This window comes from Monodelphis domestica, chromosome 3 (assembly GCF_027887165.1).
Source record: "Monodelphis domestica isolate mMonDom1 chromosome 3, mMonDom1.pri, whole genome shotgun sequence".
In the NCBI taxonomy this organism is placed as follows: Eukaryota; Metazoa; Chordata; class Mammalia; order Didelphimorphia; family Didelphidae; genus Monodelphis; species Monodelphis domestica.
The window spans coordinates 1,879,971-1,902,448 of record NC_077229.1 but is presented as its reverse complement, the minus strand read 5'-3'; the positions used below and the strand labels follow the sequence as shown (position 1 = coordinate 1,902,448).

General features: G+C 43.0%; 1 protein-coding gene across 6 annotated transcripts; it reads right to left on the bottom strand.

Moving 5' to 3' along the window:
• Nucleotides 1-293: 293 nt before the first annotated feature.
• LOC103092611 (zinc finger protein 420-like) lies at nucleotides 294-20,226 on the bottom strand. Of its 6 annotated transcripts, XM_007490108.3 has the most exons (6): nucleotides 16,619-16,687; nucleotides 16,144-16,239; nucleotides 15,683-15,809; nucleotides 15,284-15,379; nucleotides 14,489-14,522; nucleotides 2,713-11,102 (listed from the first exon to the last, which is right to left on the bottom strand). In XM_007490108.3, the coding sequence occupies exons 2-6, from the start codon at nucleotides 16,180-16,182 to the stop codon at nucleotides 11,090-11,092; spliced, it is 309 nt and encodes a 102-aa protein (XP_007490170.1). In that variant the 5' UTR covers nucleotides 16,183-16,239; nucleotides 16,619-16,687; the 3' UTR covers nucleotides 2,713-11,089. The 6 variants fall into 6 exon arrangements, with proteins under 6 accessions (XP_056677180.1, XP_007490170.1, XP_007490164.1 ...); XM_007490102.3 differs by lacking the exon at nucleotides 14,489-14,522 and having other exon boundaries at nucleotides 16,619-20,226; XM_056821200.1 differs by lacking the exon at nucleotides 16,619-16,687 and having other exon boundaries at nucleotides 2,713-3,193; nucleotides 16,144-16,594.
• Nucleotides 20,227-22,478: the final 2,252 nt, after the last annotated feature.

Genomic DNA, 22,478 nt, shown 5'->3' with positions numbered 1-22,478 from the left:
ACTTACAAACTTTTTTCTCCAGCCACTAACTCTCACGGGTCACATTTAAGGAACCAATCACAGTTTCTTAATTTGCCTACTATTTTCTTTTTCTGTTAATCTGGGCAATTTATATTTTTGTAAATATTTGTTCATTTTATTTAGTCAGTTTTACTGGTATAATGTGACAAAATAGTTCCTAATAATTGCTTTAATTTCATCTTCAATATGCATTCATTCTTTTCCTGTTTGATATGGATAACTTGGTTTTCTTTTTTTAAATCAAATACACTGATGGTTTATCTAGTTTATCATTTTTATTTTTGTAAAATTAGCTCCTACTTTTAATTATTAATTTAATGTTTTGCTTTCCTTTTTTACTTATTAATCTCTACTTAGATTTTCAAGATTTGTATTTTGATGTTTAATTGGAGATTTTTAATTTGACCTTTTTCTAATTTTTTTTAGTTGCATGCCCAATTCATTAATCTGATATTTCTATCTTTTATTTTTGTATTTAAAGATATCTTCCAATAATTCCTGCTTTGGCTGAATCCCACAGAATTTGCTATGTTGTCTGCTTTAATGACCAATTGTTTCTATGATTTATTCTTTGATTCACTCATTTTTGGGGGATTAGAATTAATTTCCAATTTTTAACATATTTGAAAGACTATTGAAAGTAACTTTTGTTGCAGTATGGTCTGGAAAATGTTCATTTTAATATTTCTGCTTTTCTTCATTTGTGGTTTTTATGACCTAATACCTAGTTTCATCAACACTTTCAAGTACCTGGGCAGCACCATCGCCAACGACGGGTCCCTAGACCATGAGATTAATGCCAGGATCCAAAAGGCCAGCCAGGCACTCGGGTGGCTGCGCTCCAAAGTCCTCCAACACAGTGGTGTAAGCACTGCGACGAAGCTCAAAGTGTATAACGCAGTGGTCCTCAGCTCGCTCCTGTACGGTTGTGAGACATGAACACTGTACTGGAAGCACGTGAAACAGCTGGAACAATTCCACCAATGCCCCCTCCAGTCAATCATGAGGATCCGATGGGAGGACCGAATCACCAACCAGGAAGTCCTCGACAGAGCCAACTCCACCAGCATCGAAGTCCTGGTCCTCCAAACCCAGCTACGATGGTCTGGACACGTCATCCGCATGGACCCACAGCGAATACCAAGACAGGTATTCTACGGTGAACTGTCAGTTGGACTCAGGAAACAAGGCCGACCAAAGAAAAGATTCAAGGATCAGCTAAAGTCCAACTTGAAGTGGGCTGGCATGACACCAAAGCAACTAGAACTCGCTGCCTCTGACAGAAGCAGCTGGCGAACCCACATTAACCATGCCGCCGCCATCTTTGAGGATGAGCGACGTCGACGTCTTGTGAACGCCAACACCAGGCCACACCCGCACCTCCTGTAACAACTGGCGTCCCAGGCCCCGTGTGCCACAAACTGTGCGCCTCAGCCTTTGGACTCCAAAGCCACATGAGGGTACACCGTAGATGAAACTGCACAAAGACAATAGTCATTCTCGATCACCGAGAGACTACTATATATATACCTAGTTTGTTGTTGCAAAGGCATCATATATAGCTGAGAAAGTTATTCTACTAAATTTATACTCAGTTACCTTCAGAGATCTACTATATAACCTTTAAATTCTATTCATATTATTAATTTTATTGTTGTTCAGTCATTTCAGTGGTGTGTGGCTCTTCATTGACATTTTGGGGTTTTCTCAATAACTATACTGGAGTGGTTTGCCATTTCCTTTTCTGGCTCATTTTACAAATGAGGAAACTTGAGGCAAACAGGGTTAAATGATTCACCCAGGGTCAAAGAAAGTGTCTGGGGTCAGATTTGAACTTAGGAAAAATGAGTCTTCCTGCCTTCAGGCTTGGTACTCTTATCTACCATGCCACCTACCTTTCTCAAATTTATAATTAGATCAAATTTTGAGAGGTAAATTGCGTGCGCGGGCACACACACACACACACACACACACACACACACACACACACACACACCCCTAGTATAGTTTTTGTCTTTTTCCTCTTGTACTTCGTTTAAATTTTCCTTCAAGAACTTGGATGCTCTGCAATTTGATGCATGGGTCCAGTAATGATATTACTGTCTATGATACCTTTTGGCAAAATGTAGTTTCCTGGATTATCTCTTTTAATTAGGCTTATTTTTGATTTTGCAATGTTTGATCAAGATTGCTACCCCTGTCTTTTATTTCAGCAGAAGCAAAATAGATTCTGTCTCAACTTATTTGAAAAATGTATGCCTAAGTGTTTCTTGTAAAGAGCATACTATTGACTTTTGGTTTCTAGTCCACTCTGCAATAGATTTTTATGAGTTTTAGAGATGATTCCTATGCATTTCCCTTCATCTTATTCACTTCTGTGAATTATCCCCTCCATGTCCCTTCTGGCTAATACCTACCTTAATTTGCCCTCCCATATATTACATGTCCTCCTCTTTTACCTCCTTCTTCCACTTTGGGTGAGATGAATTTCTATTCACAACTCTGTATTTATATTCTTCCCTCTCTGAACCAGTTCAGATGAGAGGTTTCAGCATTGCTGCTTTTTCCCTCCAGCATGTTTCCTCCCCCAGTGTAAAAACTCTACATTGTAGGTTTCTTCTTTTATGTGAGATAATTTTCCCCATTCTTGCTTCCCTTTCTCCCTTGTCCCTTCTTTCTTGCCTTTCCATCTTTTTTTTTTGAGAGAGAAAATTTTTATTTAATTAATTTAGAATATTTTCCCATGGTTACATGATTCATGTCCTTTCCCTCCCCTCCTCCCACTGCCCTCCCACAGCCAACAAGCAATTCCACCGGGTTTTACATGTGTCATTGATCAAGATCTATTTCCATATTATTGATATTTGTACTAGACTGATGTCTACATCCCCAATCATATCCCCATCAACCCATGTGATTGAGCAGTTGTTTTTCTTCTGTGTTTCCACTCCCACAGTTCTTTTTCTGGATATGGATAGTGTTCTTTCTCATAAGTCCCTCAGAATTGTCCTGGGTCATTGCATTGTTGCTGGTAAAGAAGTCCATTATATTCGATTGTACCACAGTGTACTCAGTCTCTGTGTATAAGGTTCTCCTGGTTCTGCTCCTCTCACTCTGCATCAATTCCTGGAGGTTATTCCAGTTCATGTGGGATTCCTTCAGTTCATCATTCCTTTGGGCACAATAGTATTCCATCACCAACAGATAGTACAATTTGTTCAGTCATTCCCCAGTTGAAGAGTATCCCCTCATTTTCCAATTTCTTTGCTACCTACCACAAAGAGTGTGGGTATAAATATTTTTGTACAAGTCTTTTTCCTTATTATTTGGGGATACAAACCTAGCAGTGGTATGGCTGGATCAAAGGGCATTGCCTTTCCATCTTTTAAGATCATCCTAAAGTAACAGCCTTCTAATTATCCAAATGACAATAAATTTCTTAGTGGTAATAAAGGAATGTAAACAGTTTAACCTTAACTTTCTTATAACTTATGTTTACCTTTTTATTCTTGAGACTTGTGTTTGAATGTTGCTCTGGTCTTTACATCAGGAATGTTTGGAAGTCCTCTATTTCATAAAGTAACCATTTCCCCCCTTTCTAGGATTGCCCTGGAGGCAGCTAGGTAGTGCAGTGGATAGAGCTCTGGGCCTGGAGTCAGAAATACTTATAAAATTCAAATCTGAACTCAGATTCTTACTAGCTGTGTGACTCTAGGTAAGTTAATTAATCCAGTTTGTCTCAGTTTCTTCGTCTGTAAAATGAGCTGGAAAAAGAAATGGCAAACCATCCCACTATCTGTCAAGAAATCCAAAATGGAGTCACAAAGAGTCAGACATGACTTGAAAAATGAAAACCAAGAATAAAATATTATTCTCAGGTTAGCTTTTTAGATTACTCTTGATTGTAATCCTAGAACTTTGCCTTTTGGAATAACATTCCAAGCCATATAGTCCTTTAATGTTGTCCCCAAGTCTTGTGTGATCCTGACAATAGCTCCATAGTATTTGAATTCACTTTTCTCCCTCACCTGGGAGCTCTGGAATTTGGCTATAATATTCCTTTGAGTTTTCATTTTGGGATTTCTTAAGGGACTGATCAGTGGATTCTTTCACTTTCTATTTTGTCCTCTGGTTCTAAGTTTCCTTTATAATTTCTTGAAATAGGATGCTGCTACCACTGTCTCCAAGGTCCACAACACTGCACAGTTGGCGGTTGTCATGCCTCATGCTCTCAACTAGCCCCTACCACATTGCCCAGAGACTCTTGTCTTCTTAAGCTATATTGGGCTAGAAACATTACTGTGACTTTTTGTTCATCATGTCTCTTAGCATTTCATTTGGTTCACTTTTTAAAAGTTTCTTAAAGAGGCAAGTGAAGAAGGCTCAGTAGAAATGCTCACTTTATTCTGTCATTCTGGCTCTGCGCCTCTTCCATCTCAACTTACAAGAGCCAAATTCAAGTTCTTGCCTGGACTTTTAATAGCCCTTTGCTGCTCTCCTTTTCTATTTCAACCGTCTCCAATTCATCCTGCACAGAACTGTGCACATCTATTGTTCCCCTACTGACAGATCTTGCCCTTTTACCTCTAGGAGAAAATATGAACTCACCACAGAATTTAAAGTCCTCCTCATGTCACCATACTACTCATCAAATTCTGGTAGCTCCCTATTGCCTCCAGGATCAAAACCAGAATCCTCTGGTGTTCCAAACCTTTCATAACCTAGCATATCTCCCACATTTGTAGTCTTCTTATACCTTATATATCCTTGTACTCTTCATTTGGTGACACTGACTTCTCTGTTGTTTTACATACAAAGACAATCCACCTCATGGACTCTGGGCAATTTTTCTGGATGTCCCTAACACCTGGAATGATCTTTCTCATCTCCATCTCCTGGTTTCCTTCAAGTCCCACCTTCTATAAGAAGCCTTTCCCAACATTTCTTCAATCTAGTATCTTCCTTCTGTTAATTACTTCCTCTTAATCCATACGCATCATTTAAACAGTGATCTGCATATTGTTTCCATGAGATTCCAAGTCCCTCAAGCACAGGGGCTGTCAATTGCCTTTCTTTATATACATCATATGTATCTAATTGTAGGAATTAAATTTTAATGGGTTGACTAAAATATATGAAAATTAAATTTAATATGGTCCCCAATGTAAAATATTATAGCTCAAAGTCAAAATGACTTTTAATGACTTTTATTTACAAGAGGTGGAAAGAGTGAAGAGAAATACAAAAAGGAATAGATTCTAGGCTATCACACAAAATATTGCTCTGCTACTTGACTCAGCCAGGTACAACTTGTTAACCCTCTCAACCAAAGTTAAACTCTCTCTGGAAGTCAGGAAAGGAAAGCCATCTATTCACTCACCCAAGTTCCCTCCAAGAAGCAGGTCAAGATGAGTCATGCTGAAGATGACTCCTAAAGCCAACTCTCTTCTTGAAGCTGACTTCCCAGCCCCAGAAATTCAGGGCCATTTATAGTGGCTTCTTGTCCCTTCCCCTCTTCACAAGGGCCAATCACAGCTTCCAAATTTCCCACCACTGCCCAGAGGGGCAGTGTCTTCTGAGATCCACTTCTCACTTCTGAAGGTATCAATTCTTATTATAGGTCTTGGGAAGTTTAAACCTTTTTTTTATCATGGGATTCACACATTACTGACTGATTGGGTTAGAAGGATGGAGCACTCTTTACTTAGTGGTTAGCCAGGTACTAAGTAGAGGTACTAAAAGAGTTGACTTAAGTGTTGACTCAACATAGACAAAGAGAATAAATAATTCCCTTTTACAAGTGTTAACATAGACAAAGAAAATAAAGAATTCCCTTTCACATAATGCTACTTGACTAGTGAATGAAAGTACACATGAAGAAAATAACTGAAAGATTGCTGTGGGGAAATTAAACAAGACTCTACTTCCTTTAGAAGGTTTTTACTGAATTTTTCTGATTTTTCAGGAAAGTGTGCTCTGGCTGGAATCTTCACATTTATTTGGAGTTTTTTAATTAACTTTACTTTTTTATTTTTAATATAATGATCCTCACAAAATAGATTTCATTACACAAAAAACAAACAAGGTGATTGTATGGGGATCATTAAGTTCTGTTAATGCCATTTGCTTTTTAAAGGCATATACACACTTTAACAAGGTGGTAACAAAATTACTTTGAACTTCTTTTGAGAATGGGTTCCATTTTCAAATGCTTTATTTAAAAAAAAAAACTATCATTATTCACAAACTCACACCGGGCAAAATAAATCAACTACTAATGAATTTCTCATTGTATACCTCATCTGTCACTTCTCTGAAAAAGGATGGGTGGCATACTTTGCCAGTTTTCTGAATTATAACTGGGCATTGCTTTGACAGGTTGGGCTATGAAGCTGAGTGATATCTGTGTTTTCTAAGAACTGGATGAAGTTCATTTCAGTCCCATCCTGGGGCCCCATCTTTATAATTTTCAGCTAGCCTTATGATCAGGTACCTCTGAAACCCTTATCAGTGACTATGATCTCATGATACAGTTAGACCCAATAAATTCATACATTCCTAAGAGACAGTGAGGAGTGGATCTCATCCCTTGTGTATTTATGCCCACCTTCATTAATGTAACCTTCTGTAATGTTGCCAATCTCATAACTAATGATGTGATTTTGTCCTCTGCTTATAAAAGTATATTGTAATTCCTATTCAAGGTCTTTTAGCTCCTGGAAGGGTCAAGAGATCCACTTAACTGGTAGATTAAAACAACTTTGCTCAGGGAAACTTACCTCGACTTACCCATTTGGCCATAAATTCTACTATAACTGTTACATGTGTAAAGCCTCCCAATCATAAGTCTTCTCTATAGCAGGAATTATATGGTTCTTATTAAGATCTGTGCTTTAAAGGGCTTTTTATATTGATCAAAAGCAAGTTTTCTCTAATATAGATGGATGAAGAACAATGAATTTGTCTAGAGGAAAAACTAGCTCTCACTTATTATCCATTAAGTTTCTCTCCAATGCAAACTCTTAAGACACATTCTTAATTGAAAGGACCTTTCATAGTCATTGGGTTGCTCTCTAGTAACAATTATCTCACATAAAAATAAGGAAAAATTATGGATTTTCATCACATTCATAAAGTTTATCTTAAGCATAAAACATCTGATGCACCCTGAAGACTTTGCCACACTCACATTTATTTAATATCTCTTATGTGAATTTTCTGGGTAGTCGATAAATCCTATGTTCTAACAAAGTATTCTGGCATTAAACAAATTCAGGTCTCTCCAGTATGAGTTTGTTGTTGGGCTTTTTTTTTTTTAATATCATGCACATTAATGTTTTCTCTTTTACTAAAGATCTGAAGTCATTTGTTACATTTGTAAGGTTTTTCTCCAGTTAATTTTGTGATATACACTAATTTTAAGCATAGGCAAAATGCCTTATCACCATCATTATAGTTGTAAGATCCTTCCATGATCAATTCTTAAAAGGAAAATGTGGCATTATGGATAGTCTTTCTGAGGATCAGGAAGACTTGGTTGCAAGTACCACCTCTGACACATAATTGTGTTACCTTTTGTTACTTAAAGCAAGTCACTTTACCTCCTCAAGGTAACTCTCACATTATATGCTGCAAAAAAGATGGTACAAAACTTAATTTTGGAGAAAATTTCCTCATTTAGACCTTTGTGACACCAATGAAATGAAGCCCAGTTCCTATGCCTATCTCTTATGAGTTTTCTAAAGTTTTCTTTCTGGCTAATCTCACCACATTATTTACATTTTAAAGAACATCCCCCAAAATGAATACTATGAGGTACACCAAATAGCTCAAAATGCCTACCTGCCCTCAGTATAGTTATAGTTTCTCTACAGGATGAATTGGCTAACGTCAGCAGATCTAAGAACTGAAAGGGAAGCCCCCCCCCCCCCCTTTATACAATATCTTTCAAGTATGAATTCTCTGATGCTGAATAAGAGTTGAGCTCTGGTCAAATTACTTTCCATGTTCATTAAGTTGATCTCTAGTATGAATTGTCTGATGTGTAATAAGATGTGGCTTCTGGCGAAAGAACTTCCCACATTCATTACATTTATAAGGTTTTTCTCCAAGATGAATTCTCCGATGGAGAATAAGTTGTGAGCTCATTCGGAATGCCTTTCCACATTCCTTACATCCAAACGGCTTCTCTCCAGTATGACTTCTCTGATGTGCAGTAAGATGTGCAGTCTGGCGGAAGAACTTTCCACATTCATTACATTTGTAAGGTTTCTCTCCAGTGTGAATTCTTTGATGGAGAACGAGCTCGGCATTTCGACAGAATGCCTTCCCACATGCATGACATTCATATCGAGTTTCTCCAGAATGAATCTTCTGATGTAGAGTAAGACTTCTACTCCGGACAAAGACCTTCCCACACTCACTACATTCATAGGATTTCTCTCCTCCGGTATGAACTCTCTGATGTTGAGTGAGGTCTGAGCTCTGGCGGAAGGCTTTTTCACATCTACTACATTTATATGGCTTCTCTCCAGTATGAATTCTCTGATGTGAAATAAGATGTGCATTTTGTCGGAAGAACTTCCCACATTCAATACACTTATATGGTTTTTCACCGAGATGAATTCTCCGATGGAGAGTAAGTTGTGAGCCCATTCGGAATGCCTTTCCACATTCCTTACATTGATAAGGCTTCTCACCCGTGTGACTTCTCTGATGTGCAGTAAGATGTGCAGTCTGGCGAAAGAACTTCCCACATTCACTACATTGATAAGGTTTCTCTCCAGTGTGGATTCTTTGATGAAGAATAAGTTCTGTGCTTCGGGAAAAAGCTTTCCCACACTCACTACATTCATGTGGTGTCTCTCCAGTGTGAATCTTCTGATGTAGAGTAAGACTTCTATACTGGACAAAGGCCTTCCCACATTCATTGCATTTATAAGATTGCTCTCCTCTAATATGAAATCTCTGATGTTGAATAAGGTCTGAGTTCTTATAGAAGGTCCTTTTACACTTATTACATTTATATGGTTTATCTTCAATATGAATTCTCTGATGTATTTTAAGGTTTGTTTTCTGACCAAAGACCTTCCCACATTCATTACATCTATAAGGTTTTTCACTGAGGTGAATTCTCCGATGAAGTGTAAGTTGTGAGCCCATTCGGAATACCTTTCCACATTCCTTACATTCATAAGACTTCTCTCCAGTATGATTTCTCTGATGTTCGGTAAGATGTGCAGTCTGGTGGAAGAACTTCCCACATTCATTAGATTTCTCTCCAGTGTGGATTCTCTGATGGAGAATAAATTCTGTGTTTCGGAGAAAAGCTTTCCCACATTCACTACACTGATATGGTGTCTCTCCAGTGTGAATCTTCTGATGAAGAGTAAGACTTCTACTCCGAGCAAAGGCCTTTCCACACTCGTTACATTCATAAGGCTTCTCTCCAGTATGAATTCTCTGATGCTGAGTAAGGTCTGAACTCTGGCGGAAGGCCTTTTCACATTTATTACATTCATAAGGTTTCTCTCCAGTATGAATTCTCTGATGTATTTTAAGGTTTGTTTTCTGACTGAAGACCTTTCCACACTCGTTACATTTATAAGGTTTTTCTCCAAGGTGAATTCTCTGATGTATACCAAGTTGTGAGCTCAGGCGAAAAGCCTTTCCACATTCTTTACATTTGTGAGGCTTCTCTCCAGTATGAATTGACTGATGTTCGGTAAGCTTTGCTCTCCGGTGAAAGACCTTTCCACACTGGTTACATTCATAAGGCTTTTCTCCACTATGAATTCTCTTATGTTGAGTAAGATGTGAACTCTGGTGGAAGGCCTTCCCACATTCATTACATTCAAAAGGTTTCTCTCCCAGGTGAATTCTCCAATGGAGAATAAGATTTCTGCTCTGGCTAAAGGCCTTCCCACACTCCCTACATTTATAAGGTTTTTCCCCAGTATGACTTCTCTGATGTATGATAAGATGTGAATTTTGACGGAAGAACTTCCCACATCCATTACATTTATATGGTTTTTCTCCAGTGTGAATTCTCTGATGGAGAGTAAGTTCTGTGCTTCTGCAGAAAGCCTTCCCACATTCACTGCATTCAAAAGGTTTCTCTCCTTTATGACTCTTCTGATGTACTATGAGATGTGAACTCTGGCGGAAGAACTTTCCACAGTCATTACATTTATATGGTTTCTCTCCAGTATGAATTCTCTCATGAAGAATAAGTTCTGTACTTCGACAGAAAGCCTTTCCACATTCACTACATTCATATGGTGTATCTCCAGTGTGAATTTTGTGATGGAGAATAAGGCTTCGTCTCCGGGTGAAGGTCTTCCCACATTCGTTACATTCATAAGGTTTCTCTCCAGTATGACTTCTGTGATGTACACTAAGGTGAGCACGTTGTCGAAAAAATCTCCCACATTCCTTACACTCATATGGTTTCTCTCCAGTATGGACTTTCTGATGAATAATAAGATTTCTCCTTCTGTGGAAGACCTTCTCACATTCATCACACTTATAAGGTTTCTCTTCAATATGAATTCTCTGATGTTGAATAAGCTCTGAGCTCTGATGAAAGACCTTCCCACATTCACTACATTCTTGAGGTGTCTTTCTAGAATGAATTCTATTATTTTCAGTAAGATCTGAATTATAACTCAAGGAGTCCCTAAGTCCATGATGCTTAATAATAATCTTATTCTTTGAAGTAGTTTTATTTTTTTTTAGGTCTGAATATGAGCTAAAGCTTTTTCTATAAATATCACATTCAAAGAAACTTTCTCCTGCACTTACACTCTGTTGTGGAAAAAGCACTGGCCTTGGTATGAAGCTTCTGCTACTTTTATCATATCCATGGCCTCTCATTTCATCAGGTTTGTTTTGAAGAATTTTTATTTGCTGGAAGAGTTTTTCCTTACTACTCTGTCTTTCTGAGCTGGTGTCAAATTCACAGGCTTCTCTCAACTTGAAGATACAAGCACCATTCTTTATGAGTCTTTTCTGGGATAAATCTTCCCAAGAGAGGCCCAGCTTTAGATTTGGCTCCCTGCTTTCAGGCCTAGTCTTGCAATCTAAAAAAAAAAACATATATTGTCTCATCTTCTCTCCCACTTCTGTATCCTCCACCAAGATCGCTACACTCGAAATGGGCAGAAAACAAACAACCTACCAGTGATATATAAGCTTATATTGGGAAGAGTTGTAAACAAAACTATCATGAAGCTTTTGATCTGTGATGATATTCATAGAAGTAAATGTTAATTAACATTATTTAGGAAGGAGGCAAGTTATTTTACCTTACAGATTTAGAACAGAATGACTTAACAACTTGCCTTAATCATGTCATCTCATGTTGCCATGTAAGGCTTGAAGCTCCTCTTTTGACTCCAAGCCTAATTCTCTTACCACTAAACTCTGGTGCCTGAAGTGCTTCTAATTTTCTTAATTTCTAAAGGGCAGAATAGAGACAGAAAGTTGGAAGCTAAATGGAGGCCATTTTGAGCTCAACATAATGAATTAATTTATCAGTATTTATGGCTGTCCCAACACTAGATGAAATGCTAGGGTCAGTGGAGGTTTGAATGACCACTTAATTTCCAACTTCCTCATTTTAAAGAAAAACAAGTGGGCCCAAGATGTTAACTAATTTGGTTGAGATAGTATTGCATCAGTAGTTCTTCAGCTTTAATCGAACATTCTTATGATTTTTTGGCCAAATTAAGCATACTGAGTTTTGGCAGAGAATGATATCCAAACAGTTTAAGGAGGCAGCCCTGTAGAAGGCAGCAAGATGGCACAGTGGATTAAAGGCTGGACTTGAGATCAGGAAGAGTGAAGTTCAAATCTGGCCTCAGACATATAGCCAGGTCACTTAATCTTTCTTTACCTCAGTTTCCTGAGGATAATAATCATCCCTCCCTCCAAAGCTGCTGTGAGGGTCAAATGATTAATTTGTAAAGCATGTCACATGATGCCTGGCATACAGATGTTTTAAAAATGTTTTTTCCTTAGTCCTTCCCTTATACTGCCACGCCAGTTTTATAACCTGTTTCCCAAATTCTTTGCCTAATCCCCTCTTCTGTCCACATGGTCTGTGATATATTTCTGTAACCATATTCATTCTGTTGATACCTCTTTTAATACTTAATGAAATCCTTTTGTCTCTCCTCATTTCTTTTTAAACCCCTACCATCTGTTTTAGAATCAATACTAATTACTGGTTCTAGTGCAGAATAAGTAAGGGCTATACAATGGAGGGTTAAGTGACTTGCTCAGGTTCACATAGCTAGGAAGTGTCTGAGGTCAAATCTGAATGCAGAATCTCCTGTCTCCAGCCATTGAGCCACATAGCTGCCCCTTCTCTCTCCTTGTGTTAAGTTTTCTCATGTGAATGTGTTTTCAAAATACAATGCTATTCCCATCATTCCTTCTTTTGATTCTGTTCCCATTAAGAAAGAGATATTTGTATGGACCCAATTCTAGTCATGTGTCCCACCTGCAGAGTTTTAGTGAGCTATTATTTAGATAGGCTGGTTTACCCAATTATTACTTTCACTGTGAAAGAGGAAGGGATGATTCTAGAGTGCGGTGGGTAGTATAAGAAGTACTTCTGTGATTGTGAAAAACATGGGAAACACAAAAATCACTTGCAGTCTTTTTCTTATAACAATAAAATTACAAAAAAATAGTCTAAACATTAATAAAACCAAAAAAGTTGGGGAATTGAGCTACCTAGAAATACACAAATGGCTCTGCATAACAAATATAAAATCATGACTGAAATAAAGCCCTAAATAAATTAGATCTTCCATGTTCAAGGAAGACACTAATTCAATAAATACTTCATGCAACACAAGTGGGTTTTGCCTAGAACTGCACAAAACCCCGGAATTTCTCTGGGAAAACGATAGAGCAAGAATATTAATAGGCACATTGAAGAAGAGACAGGAATGGAGCCGGATGGCACCCTGGATTTAAAATGGTCTACAAAGTGACTCAGAGCAAAACTACTTGAGATGTGGTCCCAAAGTGGAGGAATAAACACATGAAAGAGACTACATGTAAATACTAGATACATAAAAGATGAGCTATCCAGTGTAATCTCAAAGGAAGAAACTAGAAACTGAGGAAAACTGAGAAAAAGCCTCCAATAGAAGGCAGGATTTGAGATGAATCTTGAAGGGAGAAATAAAGATCAAGAAGGGAGAGCTTTCTAGGCCTGAAGAACCAGCAGAAAAAATGCCTGAAGTCTGGAGATGGAGGATATGTGCAAAACAGCAAGCAGGCTATGTAGCTGTAGCTAGCATTTGTGGAGGATGTAAGGAAGAAAGGAAGGATGGTGTAATGAACAGCTCAGAATGCCCCAAACAGGATTTTGTATTTCAACCTGGAAGTTTGAGGAAGCTAAGGAAGCTTGAGTCTACAGCATGTGCTCTACCACATATTACTGAAATTAAGGGTTTGGATCCCAACAGTGTCTCTGGTCGCCTTTACATTGGTGATCACACCAAGAGAGGGTTTTCTTTATCCCTCAGGAAGTCAAAACCAGGGTCTAGGTGAAAAAAAGAGTGTCATTTGTCCAGAAAGAAATCTTCCTCGAGGAAATGCCCACATTCCTGCTGTTCTGCTGGACAAATAATTCCAAACCATCACTGGAAACTGGGGAGTGATGTCTTCTCATTGTTTCTCAAATTCATCTTTTGTTTCATGATCATTATGAAATATGAAATTCAAACTACTTACCTAAGCTAATAAAAACTTTATTTTTGCTTTTAAAAAAATAAAGTGGTTTCAGACACACTCCAGCTAAACCCAGACTGAAGGTGGCTAGCTTCCTTAGAACAGAAATAGGACATTTTCTAGAAAATAAATTCTGGAGGAGTTGTAGAAAGAGGTGCCCAAGGCCACAGCGGTGGAGCTATGAACAAGCAGTCCTTGGAAGCGATTTGGAACTCTGCTCAAATATTATTAAACCATGTATATTCCCTTTGACTCAGAGATACTGGCACTAGGCCTATATACATGAAGACATCTGGGAGAGAGAGGGAAAAGGACCCAGATGTAGAAAGTTATTTATGGTAGTTCTTTGGTTTTGGTGGCAAAGAATTGGAAACTGAGCAGCTGGCCACTAATTGGGAAATGGCTAAAAAAAATGGAATGAGAATGGTAAAGAAGACTATATTATATAAGAAATAAAGAGAGTTTCAAAGAAACCTGATTAGATTCATACAAATACACATCGAAGAGTGCAGAATCAGGCATCGAGCATACTGTGACATCAGCACCGTGAAATCACACTGCTTTGGAAGACTGAAGACTGATCACCTGACTCCAAAGTCTCACACCGAAACAGGAGACCCGCCTCCTGAGAAGGTGATGGACCACTACCAGAATGAGGCCCACCCTTTTGGACAAAACCAGGAATATTTCTAACAAGAGTCTTGGTTTTTTGTCTTACTTTTCCAGTGGGAAGAAAAATAAATCCTTGATCCCTGAGGAGAAAAAAAAACAAAGAAAAACATTTAAAATTTACATTAAGATGAGGGAAGGATGTGAACTAGAACGACCTCCAGGAAGTGATGCAGAGCGAAAGGAGCAGAACCAGGAGAACATTGTTCACAGAGACTGATACACTGTGGTACAATAGAATGTAATGGATTTCTCCATTGGTGTCAATGCAGTGATCCTGAACAACTTGGAGGGATCTAGGAGAAACAAAGTATCCACATCCAGAGGAAGAACTGTGGGAGTAGAAACACAGAAGAAAAACAACTGCATGATCGCATTGGTGGAAGGGATATGGTTTGGGTGTAGACTCTAAACGAGCATCCTAGTGCAGATATCAATAATATGGAAACGGGTCTTGATCAATGACATGTAAAACCCAGTGGAATTGTGTCAGCTGGGGGAGGGGGAGAGAGGGAAAGAACATGAATCATGGAACCATGACAAAATTAATTAAATAAAAAATTTCAAATTAAAAAAAAAGACTAAGGTTAGGGTTCCTGGGGGTCTCTAGCAGGGGGCCCCATCCCACATATTTGAACTGTTTCCTCATGAGAGGCAGCAGGGTGTGATGGAGATGGCACAGGGCTATCAAGAAGTCCTGGATTCAAAGCCTGCCTCACATGCTTTCTAGTGGCCACCCTGGTCATGTCCTGATCCTCATCCCTAAAACGGAGAGACTGTCCCCCGAGCACTGGCCTCACGGGCTGCCTGGGAGACCCAAAGAGGCCGCCGAGGGGTCACTCACCTGGAGCGCAGCTCCCCGGGACACCTCCCTGCGGCGTCCAAGGCGCCTCCCCGCACTCCAACCGCTGGATCACGTGTGGTTTGCACACTTCGAGTCCTGCTCAGGGGAGAGGGGGAGGGCTGGGGCCAGAGAAGACCTGCGGCTCCCCCGACACCCCCCGGAAGACGGGCACCCACTGCTTCAGAGCTTAAGTCCCACAGGAGGGGGGGGGGGTTGGCCCTGCTCAGAGCCTGGGAGTTGTCCAAGGCTTCAGGGGCTTCCGCTGTCTTGGAACTGGAGGGAGGCTCTGGGGGCCCCACTGACCAAGGCCACCCACGCCCTCTGGGCTCCTCTGGCCGCCCGGGGAGCCCCCTTATCCCCTGCCCCCAGCACGGACTCAGGCCCGGGGAGCCCCCTTACCCAGCCACGCCAGGCTCCGGTAGTTCTCCAGCATCACCTCCCGGTACAGCTCCTTCTGGGCCGGGCCCAGGCGGCGCCACTCATCCGGGGAGAAGTCCACGGCCACGTCCCGGAAGGTCACGGCACCCTGTGACACCCAGGACAGCTCAGGGCGCCGGGCCAGGCCGGAAGGGGGCCCTGCAGGGGCTCCGGAGGGCGGGATTCCTCCCCCTCTCCTGCCCCCCCCCCCCCGCAGTGTGGCCAGCAGTCCTCCCCTCCCCCACCCCATTCACTGGGGCCGGGTGGGGGGCGCTGCCTGACACAGCGGCTCGGGGCTCCCCGTGACCCCCCCCCCCCCCCCGCCGCACGCAGCGAACCAGGCTCTCCCGGGGGGTTCACGGGTCACAGCCCGGGCGGGGGGGCACAAAGGGGGCCGGCCCTGCTCGCTCTGGCCAGACTCCGTGGCTGCTCCGGGGGCTCACCTGCTGGGCGCCGGCCACCAGGAACACGGGCGCCATCATCCTCCTCCTCCGGGCAGTGTGGGGGACGTCAGGGCAGGCCGGGGAGGTAGCGCCTACCTGTTGGGGCCGGGAAATGGGCAGAGGCTGGAGGGGGCAGCTCCCCACGCATGCCCGAGGGCCCCCGCGGCCAGGGGAGTGGGAGGAGCCTAGAGGCTGGCACGCCCCGCGCTCCTAGAGGGAAGTTGTCCCTCCCCCACCCCAGGCAGCGGAGCGGAAGTGGCTAGCGCCCGCGGCCTTCTGGGAAAGGTAGTTCACGGGGCCTGGGGTGCCTGTCATCTCGGAGCAGTCATCTCGGCCCCAAACGCTCAGAGCAGGGAGGGGCCCACAGGCGTAGGTGCGGGCAGAGGCGCCGGCTGCTTGCTCAATGCCCCACCGGCGTGGCGGGTTTCCTCCCGGCCCTCCCGCCCCTCATTGTCCCCCACAATGTACTCCTCACCTAGGTCCGAGAGGAATGCAGAGGTCGGTCGGGCCAAGCGGGAACAGGAAGGGTTGGCACCGGCCGGAAGTGACGCATGTCTGGTGGTCCCGCCCCCCGCGCTGTACAGACCCTCAGGAGCTCCCTCCGCCCCGTTCCCAACAGCTTCTGCCCCGGCTCCCTGGTCCCTCAGTCGGGTCCAACTCGGAGTCCCTGGATAGGGAAACTGAGGCAGATGAGGAAGTGACTCTCGCAGACTGGTAGGGCCCTGAAGGTTGGCGTCTCCGTTATATGGGGAGGAGACAAGGTGAAAGGAGGAAGAGGGCTCCGCGAGCGCGCCTCGTCCGGGTGGGGCACTCCCGGCCTTCGAAGGGCGCGCCAGAGAAAGACTTCCAGGGGCAGGCCTGAGGTTCGGCCGAGTCGAAGGGAGCCAGGCCTCAGTCGTTCTCCCCTTCTCTAAGCGTCCTGCCCCTGGCTCCGGCTCTCCCTCCCATCCTTCCTCCGGCCTCCAGGGAACTTCTTGGATCTCAGCCCCGGGATACCAGAGGGCGGGGGGGGGGGGGGGGGGGGGCGGGGCGGAAGCCATCCAGCTCAGGAGGGACCCAGCACGGGCGTGAGGAAGCACCCCAGAGCCACTGGGAGAGCAGCCAGCTAAGCCCCTCTGGAGGAGAGTCCAGTCCAAGGGAAGAGGGGAGGACTCGGGCTTGCAGCATGGAGATTCTCAGGGCCGAGGAAAGGCTGCGGAGCCGGAGAGGGAGAAGAATAACCCGGAGGGAGGCCGAAGAGGAAAGGAGGGACCAGCTGGCTCGGGGAGGCTGCACGGATACACACCTGTGCCAACAAGGGGGAAACCTCCCTCCCCTCGGAACTGCCCGGAGAGCCGAGTACCCACTCCACACTCCCCCACGGAATTGGGCGAGGGGAAGTGCAGGGAGGGCGGGTTAAGCAGACTTACACTAGGTGTCGCCCAAGGCCCGGGATGGCACTCCAAGAGCAATGCTCTCACCTGCAGGAGTGGCATGGCAGAGCCTGGCTTTCTTTCAGGCTTCCAGCTTTCAGAGAGAAGATGGAGGATGTCAACCACTTCAGGTTCCTGAAGGAAAAAGGACTCCTAAGGATATGGAGCCGGAAGCTTCGGGCCTGCTCCCCTACTGAATGAGCAGCGATTGCACCGAAACCACGTCCTCGAGATAAACAATATTGAAGGGAGCTCATAGAGTTCTAATCCACCATCCAACATTCTGCTTCATTCCTGGCAGGAATTAAGTCTCCTTTGGAAAAGGCCAGGGAGAGAAGGGGCCAGCCACGTCTATTGACACCCTCAGCTCTATTCAGGAAACAGCCTTTAGGACAAACTGATGTTAAAAACTACTTTGAGCAGCCTTTTTGAGGATGCCCATATGTTGGGGAGGGACTAGTAGTAGTAGTAGTCTCTTGGTAACCGAGGATGACGATTGTTTTTGTGCACAAAGACACTTGTGCATGAAGATTTAAGTGGAAAAGCGGATGCACAGAGACAGTCCCACTCTCTCGGCAATGGCACGAAAAGTCATTACACCTGGAGACTTCCTCAGCTGCATTGGATGCCGTGTTGTCTTTTGTGCTCCAATACGCCCTAAGTATTCCACAAGGCTTTGCTGCGTTGCCGCTGAACCTTCTTGTTGGTTTCTTCCGCCTGTTCCAAGCAGTCTTCACATGCTGGGTGAGCAAAGCCCTAGTTCACCAGGGGTCGACAATGACCCGATGGCTGTTGCCCAGGGTGTGGCCGCTGCCTCATGCTAGCAGCTACTGGGAGCCACAAGTGAGAGCTGGGTGTCAGGTGAGGGTCAGAGGCTGGAGAGCTGCCCTAGGAGGGCACGACAAACCCTCCATACCAGAGATATTACCCCTCCCTGAGCACTAAGTCGAGTTATATAATTGTGATGGAATACTATTGTACTTTAAAGAATTATTGGGAATGACTTAGAGAAACTGCCATATATTGGTGCTGAGTGAAGGGAGCAGACCAGGAGAGCAATTTCTACCATGACAAAAATATTATAAAGACAAACAATACTTGCCTCATCAGCAGTGTTAAAGGCTGTAGGGAAGTCAATAAAGAATATAACAGAAAAGGCAAGCAAAAGAGCATTAATAACTTTGGAGAGATGTATTTATAATTTTATAAATTACATCTGGAGAATTTTACAATTTACAAATTTACATTTTGTAAATTACATCTGGAGAATTTTACAATTCACAATTTTGTAAATTACATCTGGAGAATGTAAATTACATTTGGAGAGATGTAATTACAATTTACAATAAATTTACAATTTACAAGATTGATTTACAATTTTGAACCCTACAAACTACTATTTCCCACAATTCCTTTTCCTGGGTCCCTGTATTTTGGGTGATTGATTTTAAGTAGCTGTCATGCTCTCTCTCTTCCTCTCTTGGACCTACAACTGGGCTGAAGTCAGGCGGTTCTTTTGCTTTAGTTATTATTAATAAAACTTTATAAAATATAATAGTTATTATTTATTGATTTTAAAACCCCACAGAGAACAGTTTCAGTTTAATGAGGAGGCTGGAAGCCAGACTGCAATGGCTTGGGGAGAGAGGAGAATAAGTAAAGGCATCCACTGTAGATGATCTTCTCAAGGAGTTTAACCAAAAAAAGGAAAAGAAACATGAGAGTAGAAATGGGATGACCAGATGAGGGATTTTGAGGTTGGGGAACACATCCTTGTATTTGTGGGTATTGGGGAAGCATCCAACAAATGGAGAGATTGAAAGGTGAGAGAGTGGGGATGACTAAGGGGACAATCTATTGGAGGAGATGGGAGGGAAGGCGATCACTTGTATAGGTCGATGAGCTTGCTTTGGTAAGCAGATGGGCTGCCTCTTCATGTGAGACAGAGTGAAGGCATCTCAGTGAGATGGAGAGAAACAAGAAATCCCAGCGAATGGTCTCAACTATTTCCATAAAATATGAGGCAAGGTTCTCAGCTGAGAGGTGGAAAGAGTGGGAAGTTTGAGGAGGGATGGAAAGGTTTAAAAAAGGTGTTATGGAGAGTGGGATGAATTCATTAAGGAGGCAATGAAGGAGTGCTCTGCAGCAGGGAGAGCCCAGTTATATAACCTAAATTGAAGGTTCTTTTTGCTACCTAATCAGAGGTGAATTCTTCCTAAGGGGGCCTTTCTGTATGGAGACCCACTTTCTGGAAGGACATCAAGTGAAGCGGAAACTCCCTCACTCAATTCCATCTAGTCCTGCTGATATGGAAAAAGGAGCCCTAGTCCTTTGGACCAACCAAACCCAGAGAAAGGCCTTCTCATCTCAGCCCAGCCTGCCCAGAACAAGTGCATCTTCTGGACCTATGAGACACTAATGGATGAACATAAACAGACAGGGTAGTCCTCAAAACCACAGCATTCAGGAGCCCTACCTAGAAATAATTGTAACGAGCACCAGTAGCAAGTGGGGATTTCAGCATCTGGGAAGCCTGGCTTAACTTCACCCAAACCAGAAATGATTTCCTCAAATTGGCTTGGGATCACCATGGAAAAGCAAGTTGTGAGAAAAGCATGAATTGGCCTCACCATGGGGACCAATCCAACTCTTCCTCTAATTCCTGCTCCTAACACAGCATTCATTTCTTTGAAACCTGAAGGTTTCCGGTATTTTACAAATATCTCATTTTTTTAACAAGTCTGGGAGTTGGCGCTGTTTCCTCTTTTTGACAAATGAGCAAACTGAGGTTAAGTCTTGCTCAGGATCACTCTGATCTGACCTTCTATATTCCAGGCTCCCTCCCTCTTCTAAAGGGATATATTCATTTAGGATTCTAGTAACTGGTCATGTTCTCCTAGGCACATAGCACTCTGTATTTAGGGGTGAGGGTCCTCCAAATGAGTGGGTTTGTGATGAGCTAACCTTCACACCTAGGAAAGGAGACAGGTCACATGAACAGAACTTGCCAAGTTTAATGAGGTTTATCGAAGGTCATTCAGCAGAGGCAGGCAGATGACAGATACAACAGAGTGCTCAGCTCAGAGATGGGAAGTCCTCAGTCCACGTCTGCCCTGTTAAATTTATTTGGTTATTGGTAGTCGCCAGGGATTTAATTTCTAAATCCCAAAATGAATTACTAAAGTAAATGGAATTTATGAAGTTTATTTTTTCAGGAAGATATTAAGGAATGAGAGAGAGAGAGAGAGAACTCTGGCTTCCTCTGAGCCAGGTAGAAATTCTAAGGCCCTAATTAGGGAAAAGGAATCTCAAGATGATGGGCCTTTTCTCGGAGGTTCACACCTCCAGAAAGGCAAGGAAACTAAGTCAACCTTTCATTCACCACAGTGAAGTCTAAAAGGAAAGCAGTCTGAGGTCTCCTGCATGAGCTCCTCCAGGGTCAAGTTCCACAGCCAAGTCTGAGTGTTTGTCTTCCAGTCTCTCCTCAAGTGTCTCTCTTCCCTCCAGCTCCAAGTGACTGATCCTTCACTCCAAGCCTGGGTGACTCCTTCTCCAGTCTTTGTTTCCTCTATTTAAAGACCTTTTTCTCTGTGTCACCTCCCCTACCAACCACAGTAGATGTTCCTCTCCAGGGCTACCCACTCAATGTATGAAATGGGTGTTCACACCTTTTTTGTTAGATCACACCTTTAGTGATTCGTTCACAGTTTTGTGGTTAAAAATGGGTAGATCTACTTTAAATATTGAGTTAACACTTCGGGGACTAAAATCTAAAAATAGACAGGGGATTACAATTTAATCTTTGAAATAAAGGAAGAGCTAAGTACCTTCATTGTTACAATCAGGAGATAGCCAAATCCAATCTTCACAGCCCTCGGAACCTGGGCAAGCCATGCTACTTAATCTCCCTCCACTTCAGTTTCCTCATCTGTAAAACGGGGAGACTAGCACCCACATAACAAAGGGTTGAATGAGGTGATTTACATATATGTTGTGTATATAATTTTTTACAAAAAGCACACACGCGCGCGCGCACACACACACACACACGCATTTGCAAATCTTGGTGACAAACGCCTGCTGTCTGAGTTGTCAATCTTTGGAGCCAGCAGAGGTCTGTGAAGAGATGAGCCATCCCTGAGCTCTGTGTTTCTGGTAGTTGCTCCACAGGCTGGCTGAGCCCATCTTTAGTGTAGGGAACAGCGTGCTGGAATCGGGGTCAAGTCCCATTTTGAACACGTGTTAGTTCTGTGACCCCAGAGCAAGGCCATCCCCTTCTTGGGCTGCATGATCTTTGAGATCCCTTCTGGCTCTAAATCTGTTCTCTTTTGAGTAATGAAAATAGTAGTGGAAGAGAAGATGGTGAGTCTACATTGGGCAGGTGTGAGTTGGGTAGCAAGCCTAGGGGTAGCTGTCCACTCCATGCCAGCAGCAGAGGCCCAGGCTGTTGGACTGAGTTTGGCAGTGAGGAGGGAGAGAGCACCATTAAATGAAACTAGCTGGTGAGGATGGACAGAGCCCTGGATGGTGCCCAGGCTCCTCTTCTACAAAGGCTCAATTTCTGAGGCACGTTCCAGATGGGACGTGGGCTCAGAGACCACTTCACAGGGAGCTCTGGCTTTCACTTCCCAAGTATGGACATTTATTGCTGGTCTCTACAACTTGGGGATTTTAAGGGGGAAAAAAAGTTTCATTTTCAGATTGAAGCTACAAGGTGCTTCTCCCCTACCCCCTCGCTGAAGAGTAGAGACAAGATCTTTTTTTTATCTGTAAACAGATCTCTGGAGAGGGTGTAGCAGAGAAAAGTGGACGTGCCCTCAGTGCTACTCTTGGCATCCTCTTGACCAAGTGAGGTTGGGCCTTCAATCAGGAAGAGCATAAACTGGAGTACCAGGAAAAAGTGAGGGTTTTTGCCTTGGAGTC